Source organism: Arabidopsis lyrata (genome assembly GCF_000004255.2).
Source record: "Arabidopsis lyrata subsp. lyrata unplaced genomic scaffold ARALYscaffold_6, whole genome shotgun sequence".
NCBI lineage: Eukaryota > Viridiplantae > Streptophyta > Magnoliopsida > Brassicales > Brassicaceae > Arabidopsis > Arabidopsis lyrata.
This window is the reverse complement of record NW_003302550.1, coordinates 3,981,850-3,994,738: the sequence shown is the minus strand read 5'-3', so window position 1 is coordinate 3,994,738 and position 12,889 is coordinate 3,981,850. Positions and strand designations below refer to the sequence as shown.

The 12,889-nt window shown below is 36.0% G+C and overlaps 3 protein-coding genes across 5 annotated transcripts; 1 reads left to right on the top strand and 2 right to left on the bottom strand.

Annotated features, from left to right (window-relative positions):
- Positions 1-2,540: 2,540 nt before the first annotated feature.
- LOC9309506 (probable trehalose-phosphate phosphatase I) lies at positions 2,541-5,420 on the bottom strand. 2 transcript variants are annotated; one of them, XM_021022349.1, is made up of 12 exons: positions 5,219-5,420; positions 4,848-5,134; positions 4,622-4,762; positions 4,472-4,543; positions 4,279-4,374; positions 4,098-4,154; positions 3,866-3,967; positions 3,703-3,780; positions 3,512-3,581; positions 3,229-3,299; positions 3,025-3,117; positions 2,541-2,892 (listed from the first exon to the last, which is right to left on the bottom strand). In XM_021022349.1, exons 1-12 carry the CDS (start codon positions 5,220-5,222, stop codon positions 2,836-2,838), a joined length of 1,128 nt encoding a protein of 375 aa, XP_020878008.1. In that variant the 5' UTR covers positions 5,223-5,420; the 3' UTR covers positions 2,541-2,835. The 2 variants fall into 2 exon arrangements, with proteins under 2 accessions (XP_020878008.1, XP_020878009.1); XM_021022350.1 differs by having other exon boundaries at positions 5,257-5,328.
- A 1,611-nt stretch (positions 5,421-7,031) lies between these two features.
- On the top strand, positions 7,032-9,781 carry LOC9307474 (inactive TPR repeat-containing thioredoxin TTL3). The gene is made up of 4 exons (XM_002873391.2): positions 7,032-8,600; positions 8,679-9,047; positions 9,121-9,454; positions 9,573-9,781. Exons 1-4 carry the CDS (start codon positions 7,654-7,656, stop codon positions 9,702-9,704), a joined length of 1,782 nt encoding a protein of 593 aa, XP_002873437.1. The 5' UTR covers positions 7,032-7,653; the 3' UTR covers positions 9,705-9,781.
- A 137-nt stretch (positions 9,782-9,918) lies between these two features.
- On the bottom strand, positions 9,919-12,841 carry LOC9309505 (aspartic proteinase-like protein 1). 2 transcript variants are annotated; one of them, XM_021023674.1, is made up of 9 exons: positions 12,242-12,841; positions 11,838-11,976; positions 11,452-11,705; positions 11,135-11,362; positions 10,839-11,048; positions 10,637-10,730; positions 10,483-10,546; positions 10,320-10,391; positions 9,919-10,229 (listed from the first exon to the last, which is right to left on the bottom strand). In XM_021023674.1, the coding sequence occupies exons 1-9, from the start codon at positions 12,532-12,534 to the stop codon at positions 9,991-9,993; spliced, it is 1,593 nt and encodes a 530-aa protein (XP_020879333.1). In that variant the 5' UTR covers positions 12,535-12,841; the 3' UTR covers positions 9,919-9,990. The 2 variants fall into 2 exon arrangements, with proteins under 2 accessions (XP_020879333.1, XP_002871403.1); XM_002871357.2 differs by having other exon boundaries at positions 11,138-11,362.
- Positions 12,842-12,889: the final 48 nt, after the last annotated feature.

Here is a 12,889-nt window from a genome sequence, read left to right as displayed (position 1 = left end):
TCTCAGTTCCTCTAATTTCTTCTTCTATTTATGTAACCAGTCAGAACTTCTAAGTTGCTGGATTCTAGTTTTTCGGGGAATCCTAGTAAATGCAAAATGAATATTGGGGGAAATAAAATCATATATTTGGTGAAAAACAAAGAGATGGTTAATCTACCCTTCATTCTTGTATATTTCTCTTCATGACCTTTTTTTGGGTAAAAATTTATCATAATGACATAGTTTTAAACCAGTTCTAAACAATGTTGTATTAATTCGTCTATTATGAAATGTAATCGATTCATTCGCAATGGGTTTTTGGCCCATTATCTCTTATGTATTCATAATCTGCCTTTAGATATTTCGATTTAAAAAATACTCTACCGTACTAAAAAAGAATTTGAACTTGAGTACAAGGGAACAAACCCTTTTTTACCACTAGGCCACCACATCTTTGGTGCAATGATTCTTACTTCTTAGTCCTTACACATATCATATCCTACATAGCTACGTTCACAAATTCAATACGGAAACTTATGGGTTTCTAGTGTAATTTCGTTATTATTTAATCTAGGTCATGGACAATGAGAATATATATATATATATATATATATATATATATATATATATATATATATATAAGTAAAAGTGTAAAACTGAGTATTGGTGATATGTCTACATCGAAAGGGATTGAAAATTCACATGCAGCCTTATTGTGATAGTTAGTCGCATTATACACCCAAAAGCTATGGACAAAAAGCTTTGACCATAATGACCATCCACTATTATTGATTTGCTATGACACTATACGTATAGTCATGACTTTTCTTTTGTACACATATCTCAGCTTTCACAGAGACTACGTGCATGCATCGGATGATGTTCTAGCCACTCATATATATGTCCATCTATGTAACATGTACATATGTATGTATTCAATTATGTCTCTGTATATACCATCTATACTGTCAGATTTCCAAAAGACGTAAGCACCAATTCGAGTAAGAATAGGAAACAGTAACGTAGGAAAGTCAGAGATTATTTGGCTTGACATGTACAATTTATCTACTTGTGTGCTGTAATTTGTCTAAGTCGTTTATAATTCTACGGCTAAATAGTTTGCGGACAATAGTACTGTAATGCATAGGCAATTGTATAAGTAAATATCATTAAAGTTTATGTACATACTCCAAATATTTCAAGCATTATTATTGTAAAAAAAAATACAATATCGTGATTATTTTAATGGTTAATTGAGAAATTATCGACTTTGACCCATATGTCTTTCCATCGGAACCAAAACTTCTCTTAAGTGACACTTGAACCAAGAGAGCACGATTTCTCACTTATTTGAAGAGACCATGTGTATGCTAGTAGACCAAACACCACTTGGTCATATTCTGTAACACAACTAGATATAAATTGAGAAGTATGAGGGTTTCAGTTTCAAGTTTCACATCTAGTTGTTCTATTGTTACATAAATGGATCATCTGCAATACATCGAAATTAGTTTATTTGATTACTTCAACCGGTTATTGGAAGTTGGAACGGGACTAACTAAATATTGTCAGATTAGAGTTCAAGTCGACAATGCGTTCGTGGATGAGACTCATTTGTCCAAAAAAAAAAAAATTATCGTCCCTGACCTAAAAGATATAAAGTCCAAATATACAAATGGATATATTTACGTTTGTAGAGAAAAAATATCATCCATTAGAAATGCACAAAATCATTAAAAAAAAAAAAAAAAGAAGCGTTATCGCATTAATTATCATGGATTGGAAACACAAGTAATGGCTGTGGTGGTGACGGAGGAGATGATTAGAAAATTCATCACCGCTTTATGCATTTGTGCCCCCAAAAACGATTCACCAGCGTCAAGGTCAATTCTGTCATTTCATCATGCTGAGAATGGCATATCTAAAAGACAATCAACAATGGCAAAATTAAAAAATGGTGGCCCAAAAAAGGCAAATCCTGTAATAATTCCTAAATTCGTGGATGCGGTTTAACTTGGTTAGGTTGATTCGTCTATATATACTAGTGAAAAGTACGTCCCAGACAGATTTGAATTGATAATTTAGTTTCACTTGGACCCCATGAGGCTATGTGTCAAAGTGTCAGTAGACAAGTACACAAAGTGAGACAAATCTAGATACATCAAAGTATCAAACACTTTCAAATTCCTCGCATTATATCCACATATTTAACTATTTTCTAAATATGTGTCACATACAATTTACAAATAATAGTTTATGTACGTAAATATAGTTTTTACTCTGTCATGCACCGTCTCCAAATTAATGTAAACTTTTAAATTATAAATATTATATACATATAGATTGAAGAACATGGAAAATAAAAGAGAAGGAGCTAGAAACTATAGCTATTTCAGTAACTACCAAACATTGGCATAACATATACTTTCACAAAGATTTTCATACGAACAAATCTCTTTATTGTTAGATCGATATTTTAATATAATTCTCAAACAAGACGGAATGTACGTCAGTACGTAGATACCGAAAACCCGTTATTATATTAAAACGCAAAGACAACGTTAAATAAAACTTCTTTCTTAATTAACAAGCGTTTACATATTGCTTTTACAAAGATAGTTACAACTTACTAGACTGCTGGAAACAAATTTGTCACCTCTTTTCTTGTTCATCCTTTTTTTTTCTTACGAAAACAAAATAAGATTAACCTAAGGGGGCATATTAAGACATTGCCCTATCCTTTACCAACTACAACGTTCCAAGATAAGTTAATTAGGCATGTACATATTCATTATACATTCACCAATATGTCCACTGGCATTTCGAACATTGTCATTCGTTTATTATATTATCCTTTCACATTCTTGGCTGCATTTGTTTCCATTCCACCAATCTTCGCAAGAAATCCATCACCTGTTCATTTCGTATTTAGGAAATTGAAGTTAGCTCGAGTAGAAACCATTAACAGCTTAATACATGGATAGGTATATTAGTATATTGTTACACATATATACTATTAATTAATCATTATATATTTAGACTTGCCTCGGATGGATCTTGCAAAGAATACGAAGCATCGGTATCCTTGGGAAACTTGGAGACAAGAATGCCAAAGCCTTCGCCTCTGTCTCGTAGCATCTAATTTACATGGCACAAATTCAAGTCAACAAATATGATTAGTATGGTAACTTAATTATATACACGCTCTTATACTTTATGAAATACTAGCTAGGGAAAAAATAGATATACCTTAAATGCATCTTCGTCAGTCCGATCATCACCGATGTAAACCGGAAAAACATTGTTAGTGCTCCCAAATCCTGTCGTATCCAAAGTTTGAAAATTCAGTCTTCAAAACTGATTATCTAAATTTAAAAGGAGAATTGAGAACCATACTGATGATGAAAAATGATTTAGTCGAGAAAAAAGTACTTTCAAATAGAAAAGGCAAGACTAAATTCTTGCATTATATTAATCATAGATTGAGGACAAAATATTTTTAAAAATAGTGAACAACAACTCAAGTACTCACCAAGTGCCTCTAACAAGAACTCAAGAGCTTTTCCTTTATCCCATTCAATCATTGGACGGATTTCGAAAACCTGTTGAATAAATCCAAAAATAAATTTAAATAATTTACACTACTGTTTGTAGAACAAAATTAGATTCCAAACAAATTTTCTTAAGTAGATGTTTTGACAATGAGAATATGTCAAGTCATACCTTCCGACCTTGGGTCAGTTTCAGCGTAGGGAATTCTTTTAATACCGACCGAACCTGAAGAACCAGTTCGCTCCATTTCTGGTTTATTAAATTTTCCATTTTTAATGTTAGTTTTCTCTATTTGATAATATTTTCTAGATCTTCATTTGATTTCAATATTTACCTTCTCATCGACGCAGCGAAAGTGCACAGAAGCACAAAACTTGTGGTTTTCTACTTTGGCTCCCGGAGTTGATTTGGTTTTTTCCAAGAGTTGTCTATAAACCTTAAAATCAAATTATATAATCAAGAATCAACTCGCAGGTATATTATATTGGTTATATAATACAACAAAAGAAGATACTACATTCAATTAATTATTGAGTGGACCCAACATATAATAATATATGTCTTACTTCATTGATCATGGGAAGATAGTCATTAGCTGGTTGGTACAGAAGAGACTGTTTAACCTAAATAAAAAGGAAATAAATAAGCTTAAAGCAATAAAGAAAGTATTAATGTTTTGTACTGTTACAAAAAAAAGTATTAATGTTTTGTTTTTATCAATATATATTATGTTATTAGAAAAATCACCCTCTTGTGTCTGGAGAAGCCTTTTGCTGGACCTTTAATGTCCATGCCATGGCTTCCAGCATAATACAGCTCAGCAAGCTTCACAAAATTATACACCTTTGAAAAAAACAATTAAAGCTTAAATTAGGTAACTATAAATTTATAAATGGTATGTAATAAAATATGGGGAAAATGCCAAGAAAAAAAGAAATACCTTGTCTATGCATCTACCAGTAACTATAGCAGTGGGGAAACACTTAGCCAGTTTTTTTACTGTTCTTCTCATCTGAGAAACAGCAATCGAAATGTCATTAATCTCAAATATGATTAAGTCAAACAGAATAAATGTGATTTTAAGACGGACCTTGCTTGACATGAAAGCTTTGTCTGGATCATCAACGATGGGAGAGAGAGTACCGTCATAATCAAGAAACATTACGATTTGTTTTCCTCTCGAAGCTTCCATTATCTGTTCGAACATTTCTAGTGCTGAAGGATGTTGCATCTGTCGTAAAACATACAAGAAAAAAAGAAATGTAAGAGAAAGACTCATCAAGATCAGTTTGGGAGAGACTATTAAAAAAACTTACGATCCATGAGTTGAGTTGTTGCTGTGAGGAGATAGAAGAAGGAAGTGATTTGAGATGAGTAGGGGAAGAAGCTCGCATTGAATCGACCCAAGCGTTGATTCTCTGTCCACCACCATTGATGATGTCGATGTTCTTGAGAAGCTTTTTCTTGGAAATTGAGATTAAACCAGGAGGGAGCTTCTGAGAAGAAGAGTTGTTGTTGGGGATGATACTTGATCTTGTGGTCTCTGATACGACAACGTTTTGAGTAGCTGACATTATCTGTGGTTTTTCCACGACAAAACGAACTGCAAAAACAGAGGATTGGTTACACACAGAGAAAGATAGATAAAGATTATGTCGAGATGAAATATAGTTAAACCAAAGCCTACCCATTTGAGAAAACTAGAGATTAAGGTAGAGAGATTACTAAGAAAATGAGGAAGAGAGAGGAAGGAGATGAAGATGACTTGTGTGTTTTTTTTCTTTCTAGTGAGCTTAGTTAGAGGGACTCTGCGAAATTGGTTTATGTAGGAGACTAAGGAGAGCAAAGGCAAAAAAGTGGGACCTACTGGGCCTAATAATGGGTTTAAATGGGCCTACTCTCATTCGCGTACGTTGTAATAAGTTTGCGTGTCTAATGTCATTGTCGCCGAACCATGCGAGTCGTCAAATCCGCGTCTTTGTTATTATTGCAAATTTAAAACATTTGTATGTACATTAGATCTGCAAATTCACATATAATGTTTTGAATTAGTATACACACAAATATCATTCCGTAGAAAAAGAAAAAAAAACTTGACTTTCATAATAAAGATTATATTATTGTTTCAGTTTCTATACAAAATTTGCGGATTCACATATAATATTTTTAATTAGTATGGACTTGACAATGTGACACCATCTTGGTCCTGGTCTTGGTTTCTCATCACTTCACCAAACATTATAAGAAGTTAACTCTATGATCTTGTAATTAATAACCAAATTAAATTATGTTACATTACTGGTCGATACACATCTACATGAAATATTAGCTTATAATTGTCAAATTATCTGATTTTCTAAAATATAAAGACACCAAATTTGATCTCTTTGATCAAATTAAAAATAATCGTTGTTTATTTGGTGCACTCGGCCAAAATGATAATGATCATTTTCCTGTAAACCCACAGATTATGAATGCATTGATACATAAGTTATTACCACAATGAACTATCACTGTGCAAAGTTATTAGTTATATACTTATATTCGAAGGTCTTTTGGAGTGTCAAGCGCTACTTCGCCGGCCAACGGACCGAATAGAAGCCTAGCTAAGAGATCAAAAGGGACTCATAACGTGTCGGTCACTACTCACTACTTGAAAGTATAGGTGATATGACTCGTCTTAAACTTGTCATGCTTCGAGCCAAGCACCGCACGTGTAGTCTACTTCAGTAAGTGTCCCTAATGAAACACAAACGGATAAACCCCTTCTCTAGTCTCTAGTAAGTCGGCAGATTCTTTTTCGTTTAAACCTAAAAGCGATTACAAGCATGCATAATAATTTAGTAATAAAATAAAGGTAAAAGTATTAACACATAATTACATATAGAATCAATTCATTATACGTGTGTCCACGAAGCCCACAAGTTCTGCTTCTCGACTAATCAGTCGATCGACCCCTTTGTTTTTTTTTAATATTTGGTTTTGTTTCTTCCTCATTAGTGCTTAAGGGTTAACGTAATTTGCTAGTTGACCACTCGTTTAAGAATTGTTTATTGCTGTATTATGTTATTAATTTAGGGGTTCGAGGTGATTAGTACTAATTCATTAATTAAAAACCTTATGTATTCATTTTAAACTAGTTTCTTCCCGGCCATCTATGCGTACGTTTACCAGCTTTACACATCACAACTGACGGTCTGTGTACATATACATATTTCTCTGTTTAGTGTCGTTTAAAAGATAATTTTCACAAAAATCTGTCAAAAAAGAAAAGTAGACACAAAATTATAGCTAGCGTTGTAAGAACTGACTTTTGAGTTCTATTGACTCATAAAATAAAAACATATATATACATAAAGATAATTAGTAGAATTTTTTTTTTGGTTTAAGATAATTAGTAGAAAATTGTCTCCTTAGATTCTTGATTTGGTGAACCCACATTATTTTAGTTTTTATGAGCAATTCACATACGTTGTCATAAACACCTTAATTTACATAGAAAAAAAAAAACCAATTTGAACCCCATAAAATCAACCAGAAATAGAATCGGGTCGAGAAAAAATCGGACGTTTTTTTTTTGTTCCGACAAAACTCTCGTTGTCTTTCTAAATATTGACTAAACAAATCTGAGGTTCATTTTCTGTTTCTCTTACAATACCAGGTCAACATGCGATTGCCATAGAAAAAAAAAAAAGAGACAAACAACAACAGAAAAAGAGAGAGAGAGAGAGGGAAAAAGAAATCTTGAATTGACAGAACAGAACAGAAGACAAACCCACCACCAAAGTCTATTGAGAATTTGATATCGATTTGAGAAGAGAAAAATAAATTGTCTTGTTCTTTTCGTTTTAACCTATATTAGTCGTTCCTTTTTGCATTTCTTCTTAACCTAGTTTGATCATAATGCCATTTTGTATGAAATTTATTGATTCAAGAAGAGGACACGCAACAAAAGAAGCTTCCTCCATCTCTTCTCTCCTCTTAACAATGGTGTCCTCTTTTGTAAATACCAACCATTAAAAGCTCTGTTTCGTTATATTTCTATCTTCCTATATTACCCCTTTCTTGGGGTTCCATTGATTGTTCTGCGGCGGGGTTTCGGTTCTATCTAGAAGCGGAAGGATGGCGGATAATCCGGTGGAGAAAAAGTCGCGTTGTCGGTTTTTGGGATTTGTGTTTAATAGACGTGGCTTGTGGTCCAAGAAATGTCCCGCAGACAATAGTAGCCATAAAAGCACAATGAGTAGCAGCAATGCTTCCACCGCCACCGCTACCACCGCTAACATTCAGTTCACCAAATCTCCATGTACTGAATTTAACCCGAGGAAGCTTCAAGAAAATAAAGTTTTACCTGAGCCGGTAGAGATCCAGAACCAGGTACAGAGACCTATTTCAAAACCCTCATCGCATCAATACCCAAATAACCATCAATTAGGCAGTAATGGGAATAACCAACCAAGTAGTAATCAAGGACCAGTCCAACAACAACAAGCGAGGAAGGTTCCAAGGGAAGCAATTGGTTTATCAGGTGAGCTAGAGAGCATGATCATGGATAATCAGAAAGCAAAAGGGAATAATTGCTCTATGGTTCGAGCTTCTTCAAGCAATGTGATGTTGTTTGGCAATCTTGGGAACTTGAAGCAGCCCGGAGCATCAGGTGGGAATCAAACTACTATCCAGAACAATGGATACGGGAATACCGGTGGAGGGTATGGAGTGAAGAAGACGATGGAAGAGGAAAGAAAAACATCGGTTACACCAATACCGGCTTCAAATAATCAAGATCAGTCAGGATCTTTGTGTAGGGCGATTTCCACACGAATGGACCCCGAAACGTTAAAGATAATGGGTAATGAAGATTATAAGAACGGGAATTTCGCAGAGGCGTTAGCCTTGTATGAAGCCGCAATATCCATCGATCCAAAAAAGGCTTCTTATCGAAGCAACAAGAGCGCAGCTTTAACGGCATTGGGGAGAATTCTCGAGGCAGTATTTGAGTGTAGAGAAGCAATCAGAATCGATCCTCATTACCATAGAGCACACCATCGGTTGGCTAACTTGTACCTCAGGTAATCTCATCAAAAATCTACCTTGCGACTCAAGTACTATCATCATTTTTCTGAAAAGCACAAATTTTAAACCAACAGGTTAGGAGAGGTGGAGAAGTCAATATATCATTTCAAGCATGCAGGTCCAGAAGCTGACCAAGAAGACATTTCAAAAGCTAAAATGGTTCAAACACATCTCAACAAATGTACCGAGGCCAAAAGATTGCGAGATTGGAACACTTTGATCAAAGAAACAGAAAACACCATAACTACAGGCGCTGATGCAGCTCCTCAAGTATATGCATTGCAAGCAGAGGCCTTTTTGAAGACATACAGACATCAAGAGGCCGACGATGCTTTGTCGAGATGCCCGGTTTTCGATGGGGAAATGAGCACAAAATACTACGGACCCATCGGTTACGCCGGTTTCTTGGTCATCTGGGCTCAGGTTCACATGGCTTCCGGCAGGTTTGTTCTCTTTGAGTCCCTACAAGCTTACAGTTGTAGATAATATCTGTCCTAACCAGGGTTATTCAAACAGATTTGTAGAGGCAGTTGAGGCGATTCAACGAGCGGGCAAGCTGGACGGTAACAACAGGGAAGTGAGTATGGTTCTCAGGCGTGCGCAGGCGGTTACAGCAGCGCGATCACGAGGGAACGAGTTCTTTAAAGCCAGACGATTTCAAGAAGCTTGTGCAGCTTATGGTGAAGGCTTAGACCACGACTCAAGAAACTCAGTCTTGCTATGTAACCGAGCGGCTTGCCTATCCAAAATAGGCCAGTTCGATAGAGCCGTTGAGGATACCTCCGCGGCACTTGCAGTCCGTCCTAGCTACACCAAGGCTCGACTCAGAAGAGCCGATTGTAACGCTAAGGTAGTTAATATGTGTTCGTTTCCTGAAGTAGAGTTTTTATTTGTATAAATGGCAAAATCGTGAATATAGTATAAAATTGGGGTTGTAATTTTAATGTGTTTTGTGAGTGTGGTTGCAGCTTGGGAATTGGGAATCGGCGATTGGAGATTACGAGATATTGAAAAAAGAGACACCGGAAGATGAGGAAGTGACCCGAGGATTGTCGGAGGCTCAGAAGCAGCTCGTGAAACGCCGTGGCCATGACTCTTGAACTGGTCTTGCTTTTCTTTCTTTTTTTATTTGGCCGGTAAAAAAAGTGAATCTTTTTATTCAATTGTATATCCGTAAAAAGTGTATTAATCATTTGAAAACTAAAACTTGCACATGTTATATAAATAATTTAGAACAAAAATTTGAACTTTGTACTAACTCAGTAAACTTGATCCGAATTGAATTGATGGAGATGATGAGGAAGATATATAGAATTGGTGCAAGATCAACTTATTATATATATGCAAGGCAAAATAGTTTTGTTTTTGATAAGACAATCTTCATCTCTACATTAAAGAAACAACCCAATGTAGCAGAAGAAGAGAGTTGAATAATCTCATCATGGAAGAGAAGATGCATGATGATTTTGATGAGGATGATGATGATGGTGTTTTGGATGGAGTTTTACCTGCAATTGCTGGTGAAACCGCATGGCCTCTGCTTTGTTGCTCCTCTGTTGGTAATGGATATGGCGATGAAGTGCTTCCCGGTGAAGCTTGAGGCGGCTCTGTCTTATCTTCTTGACCTGCAAAAAACAACCCCGGTATCATTCGATTTAGTTTCGGATCCTAAAAGAGATCTTAGTAGTAATGTTCAGTTTAAATCAAAATCTCACATTTAGAGGGTGACCAGCCTAGCTTCATGTTCTCTCTATCGAAAACCATTCGATACCCTCTCATGTAGTTCTCTGCAAAAGAAAAATATAAGTTTAATTGACGGAGACAATGGTCTCAGGATGTGAGAGAGAAAGAGAGAAGATGAATAAGGCTAATACATACGTCCTATGCTTCCTATGCCTTCTTGTTCACTAGGACTGATAGGCAAGCAAAATTGAACAAGCCCCTGGAAAGTAGTTGATGACAATGTAATACATCAAAATCTAAATCTTGTTTTTTCTAGCAGGAATCATAAAACGTGTAAAGATGTTCTAACCTGACTTTGTTGGAATACAAACAAAGGTTTGTGAATCACGAATGTGTTATTGTGCGAAAACTTGAGTTTGATCGCTGGTACCTTTGGCTCAACACTGTCTCCATCAAAACAAAAAGGAAAATCCAAAAAATATTAAGAGAAGAATATATGAAACCAAGCAAAGAGCTCCTTTCTCTATATCTGTTTTATAGAATTAGTGTACCTAGATTCATAGCAATACTCCCATGAAACACCTTCAAAGCTCTTACTCGTAGCATTTATATGTCTGTCAATCTCAAGTGCAACTTTTCTGTATATTTCTTCCGGTAGATAAGTAAATGATTGTCCACTGTCAATAAAAGTTGTGAAGCTCGTCTGCTTCAGACACGAGTTGCCAATACAACAAGCCTCCACACCCACAATGTAGCCTGAACTGTAAACAAAAATCAACATAAGTTGCTAATTGATAAAAGCTGTCATAAATAAAATGGTTAAAAAAGTATAGAGATCGTTCATTACTACTTGTTCTCAAGCTGAAGGAATGGTGCTGATTGTTGTATTGACGGTCCCATGTCACCGAAGTAAATTCTCCCTGAATCTTCCTCATCAAAGCACAACGAGAAAGAGTTTCTCATGAGTCCTGCTTTAGAGAGAAAACTTGGAACCGAGATTTCTGCAGGTCCTAAACCCATCAAACCATCAGGAGCAACCCCATCCAAGTAGTCCCCACTTTGCTTCTTACCACATCTGCAATATGAAGACACATTTATCAATACTTTGCTTCTTACACATTTAAAAACAAACATAGCGTAAACAATGGTAAAAGTAAAACGCACCCTACAACAACTCGAGCCTTGACAGAGGAGGAACCATTCATCAGTCTATTGTTAGTATTATATGTAAGATGTAAGATGTCTTCAACAAGTAGTCCTGAGCTCGAGGTGTTTCCACTAAGGTATTTAACAGTATAAGTGCATTGTTCCTTCGGGCTATCACAATCTGAAGCAGAACCGCACAGCTTATGGCTGCACAGAAAGACTTTGCTGCTGCTTGAACTTGATGGATTATACTCGTTCAGATCTTTAGTAGCCTGCAGAATATGTGCCCCCAAACACGAGGAAGCATCCGCCAATCAATCAATTGGAAATAAGCGCTAACCGGTCATCATTTCACTATCTAACTCTATATATAAGCAACATGCTTATCATTTTATATCACATACCAGGCTGCTATAATAAGTGGATGTTAAAGGAGCACATTGCACACAGTTGCAAGGAATCCAAAGTAGATCACTTCCAGTATCTAAAGCCACAAGAAACGATACACTCGGAGTCCCTATGTCGATCCATGTGTAGTGTAGCCTGAGTAAAAACATCAAACACAAAATTCATAAAAGGCAACAAACCACTACTATATCTACAAAGTTCAGAACTTATTTTACTTATCCAAAAAACAAGTTAACCCAAAGGAAAAGACTGTGTATATCAAGCAGATTGAGTTAGTCAAAACACAGGACTTTTCTTCGGGATCGAATCTAAAGGAACAAAATTTAGAAACTTCAGGATAAAAAGAGGAACTTTTTTTTGTTTCTAAATTTAGAGTGAAGATTAAAGAAAAAAAATGTACCATCCAAAGTCATTTCCAGAAGATATAGTTTTGCTTCCTTCAGATGGAACAAGAGACTGAAACTTAGCACCAAGATTCATTCTCTGTCTTCGGAAATCACTTTTAGCTAGTAATCGATAGTACGCCAAGCTCTGTTTCTCCGGCAACGATTCCGACGAACTCGGAGTCTTAATCGACGCTCTTCCTTCGTCGGAGAAGCGATGGATCAGCCTTGAGGAAAAGACAGAAGCTAGAGTCCCCTCTGTAGCTAGAAATAGAACACAGAAGAGTATAAAAGCAGATCGTGACGCCATAATTTCGAGCTAGGGTTTTGCTCAGATTAACAAGACCTAGCACTGTTAAAGTAGAGTGAACAAGCGAACAATATAGTAAAATTTGATTCTCTCAATCGAAGGATATTTATAGAAGAGAGAGATATATATCGAGAGAGTGTGAATGTTGGTCGGAGAGTTATGGATGACTGTGACTGTGAGAGTGAGAAAGAAGAAGAAGCTTAACGGGAAGAAAGCGAGATTGTGTAAATGACGTAAATACCCCAAGTGGTGCACTTTACACGTGTACTGAATCATTGTCCGGTTTGGATTCGAAATTACGGTTTTGTCTTAAATCACCCATTTAATTACGTACTTACCCTGAACGGTCTGCTTA

Excerpts from the sequence above, each read along its gene's own strand:
- LOC9309506 (XM_021022349.1), bottom strand. Across the intron at positions 4,155-4,278 it reads GCTTCTCCAGACACAAGAGG|GTTAAACAGTCTCTTCTGTA; the intron begins GTGATTTTTCTA and ends CTTTTTATTTAG. Across the intron at positions 2,893-3,024 it reads CTTTGCAAGATCCATCCGAG|GTGATGGATTTCTTGCGAAG; the intron begins GCAAGTCTAAAT and ends CGAAATGAACAG.
- LOC9307474 (XM_002873391.2), top strand. The coding sequence starts at position 7,654 with ATGGCGGATAATCCGGTGGAGAAAAAGTCGCGTTGTCGGTTTTTGGGA. Across the intron at positions 9,048-9,120 it reads GTTCACATGGCTTCCGGCAG|ATTTGTAGAGGCAGTTGAGG; the intron begins GTTTGTTCTCTT and ends TTATTCAAACAG. Across the intron at positions 9,455-9,572 it reads GAGCCGATTGTAACGCTAAG|CTTGGGAATTGGGAATCGGC; the intron begins GTAGTTAATATG and ends GTGTGGTTGCAG.
- LOC9309505 (XM_021023674.1), bottom strand. The coding sequence starts at position 12,534 with ATGGCGTCACGATCTGCTTTTATACTCTTCTGTGTTCTATTTCTAGCT. Across the intron at positions 10,547-10,636 it reads TTGTATTCCAACAAAGTCAG|GGGCTTGTTCAATTTTGCTT; the intron begins GTTAGAACATCT and ends ACTACTTTCCAG. Across the intron at positions 10,392-10,482 it reads AGGCATAGGAAGCATAGGAC|AGAACTACATGAGAGGGTAT; the intron begins GTATGTATTAGC and ends TTTCTTTTGCAG.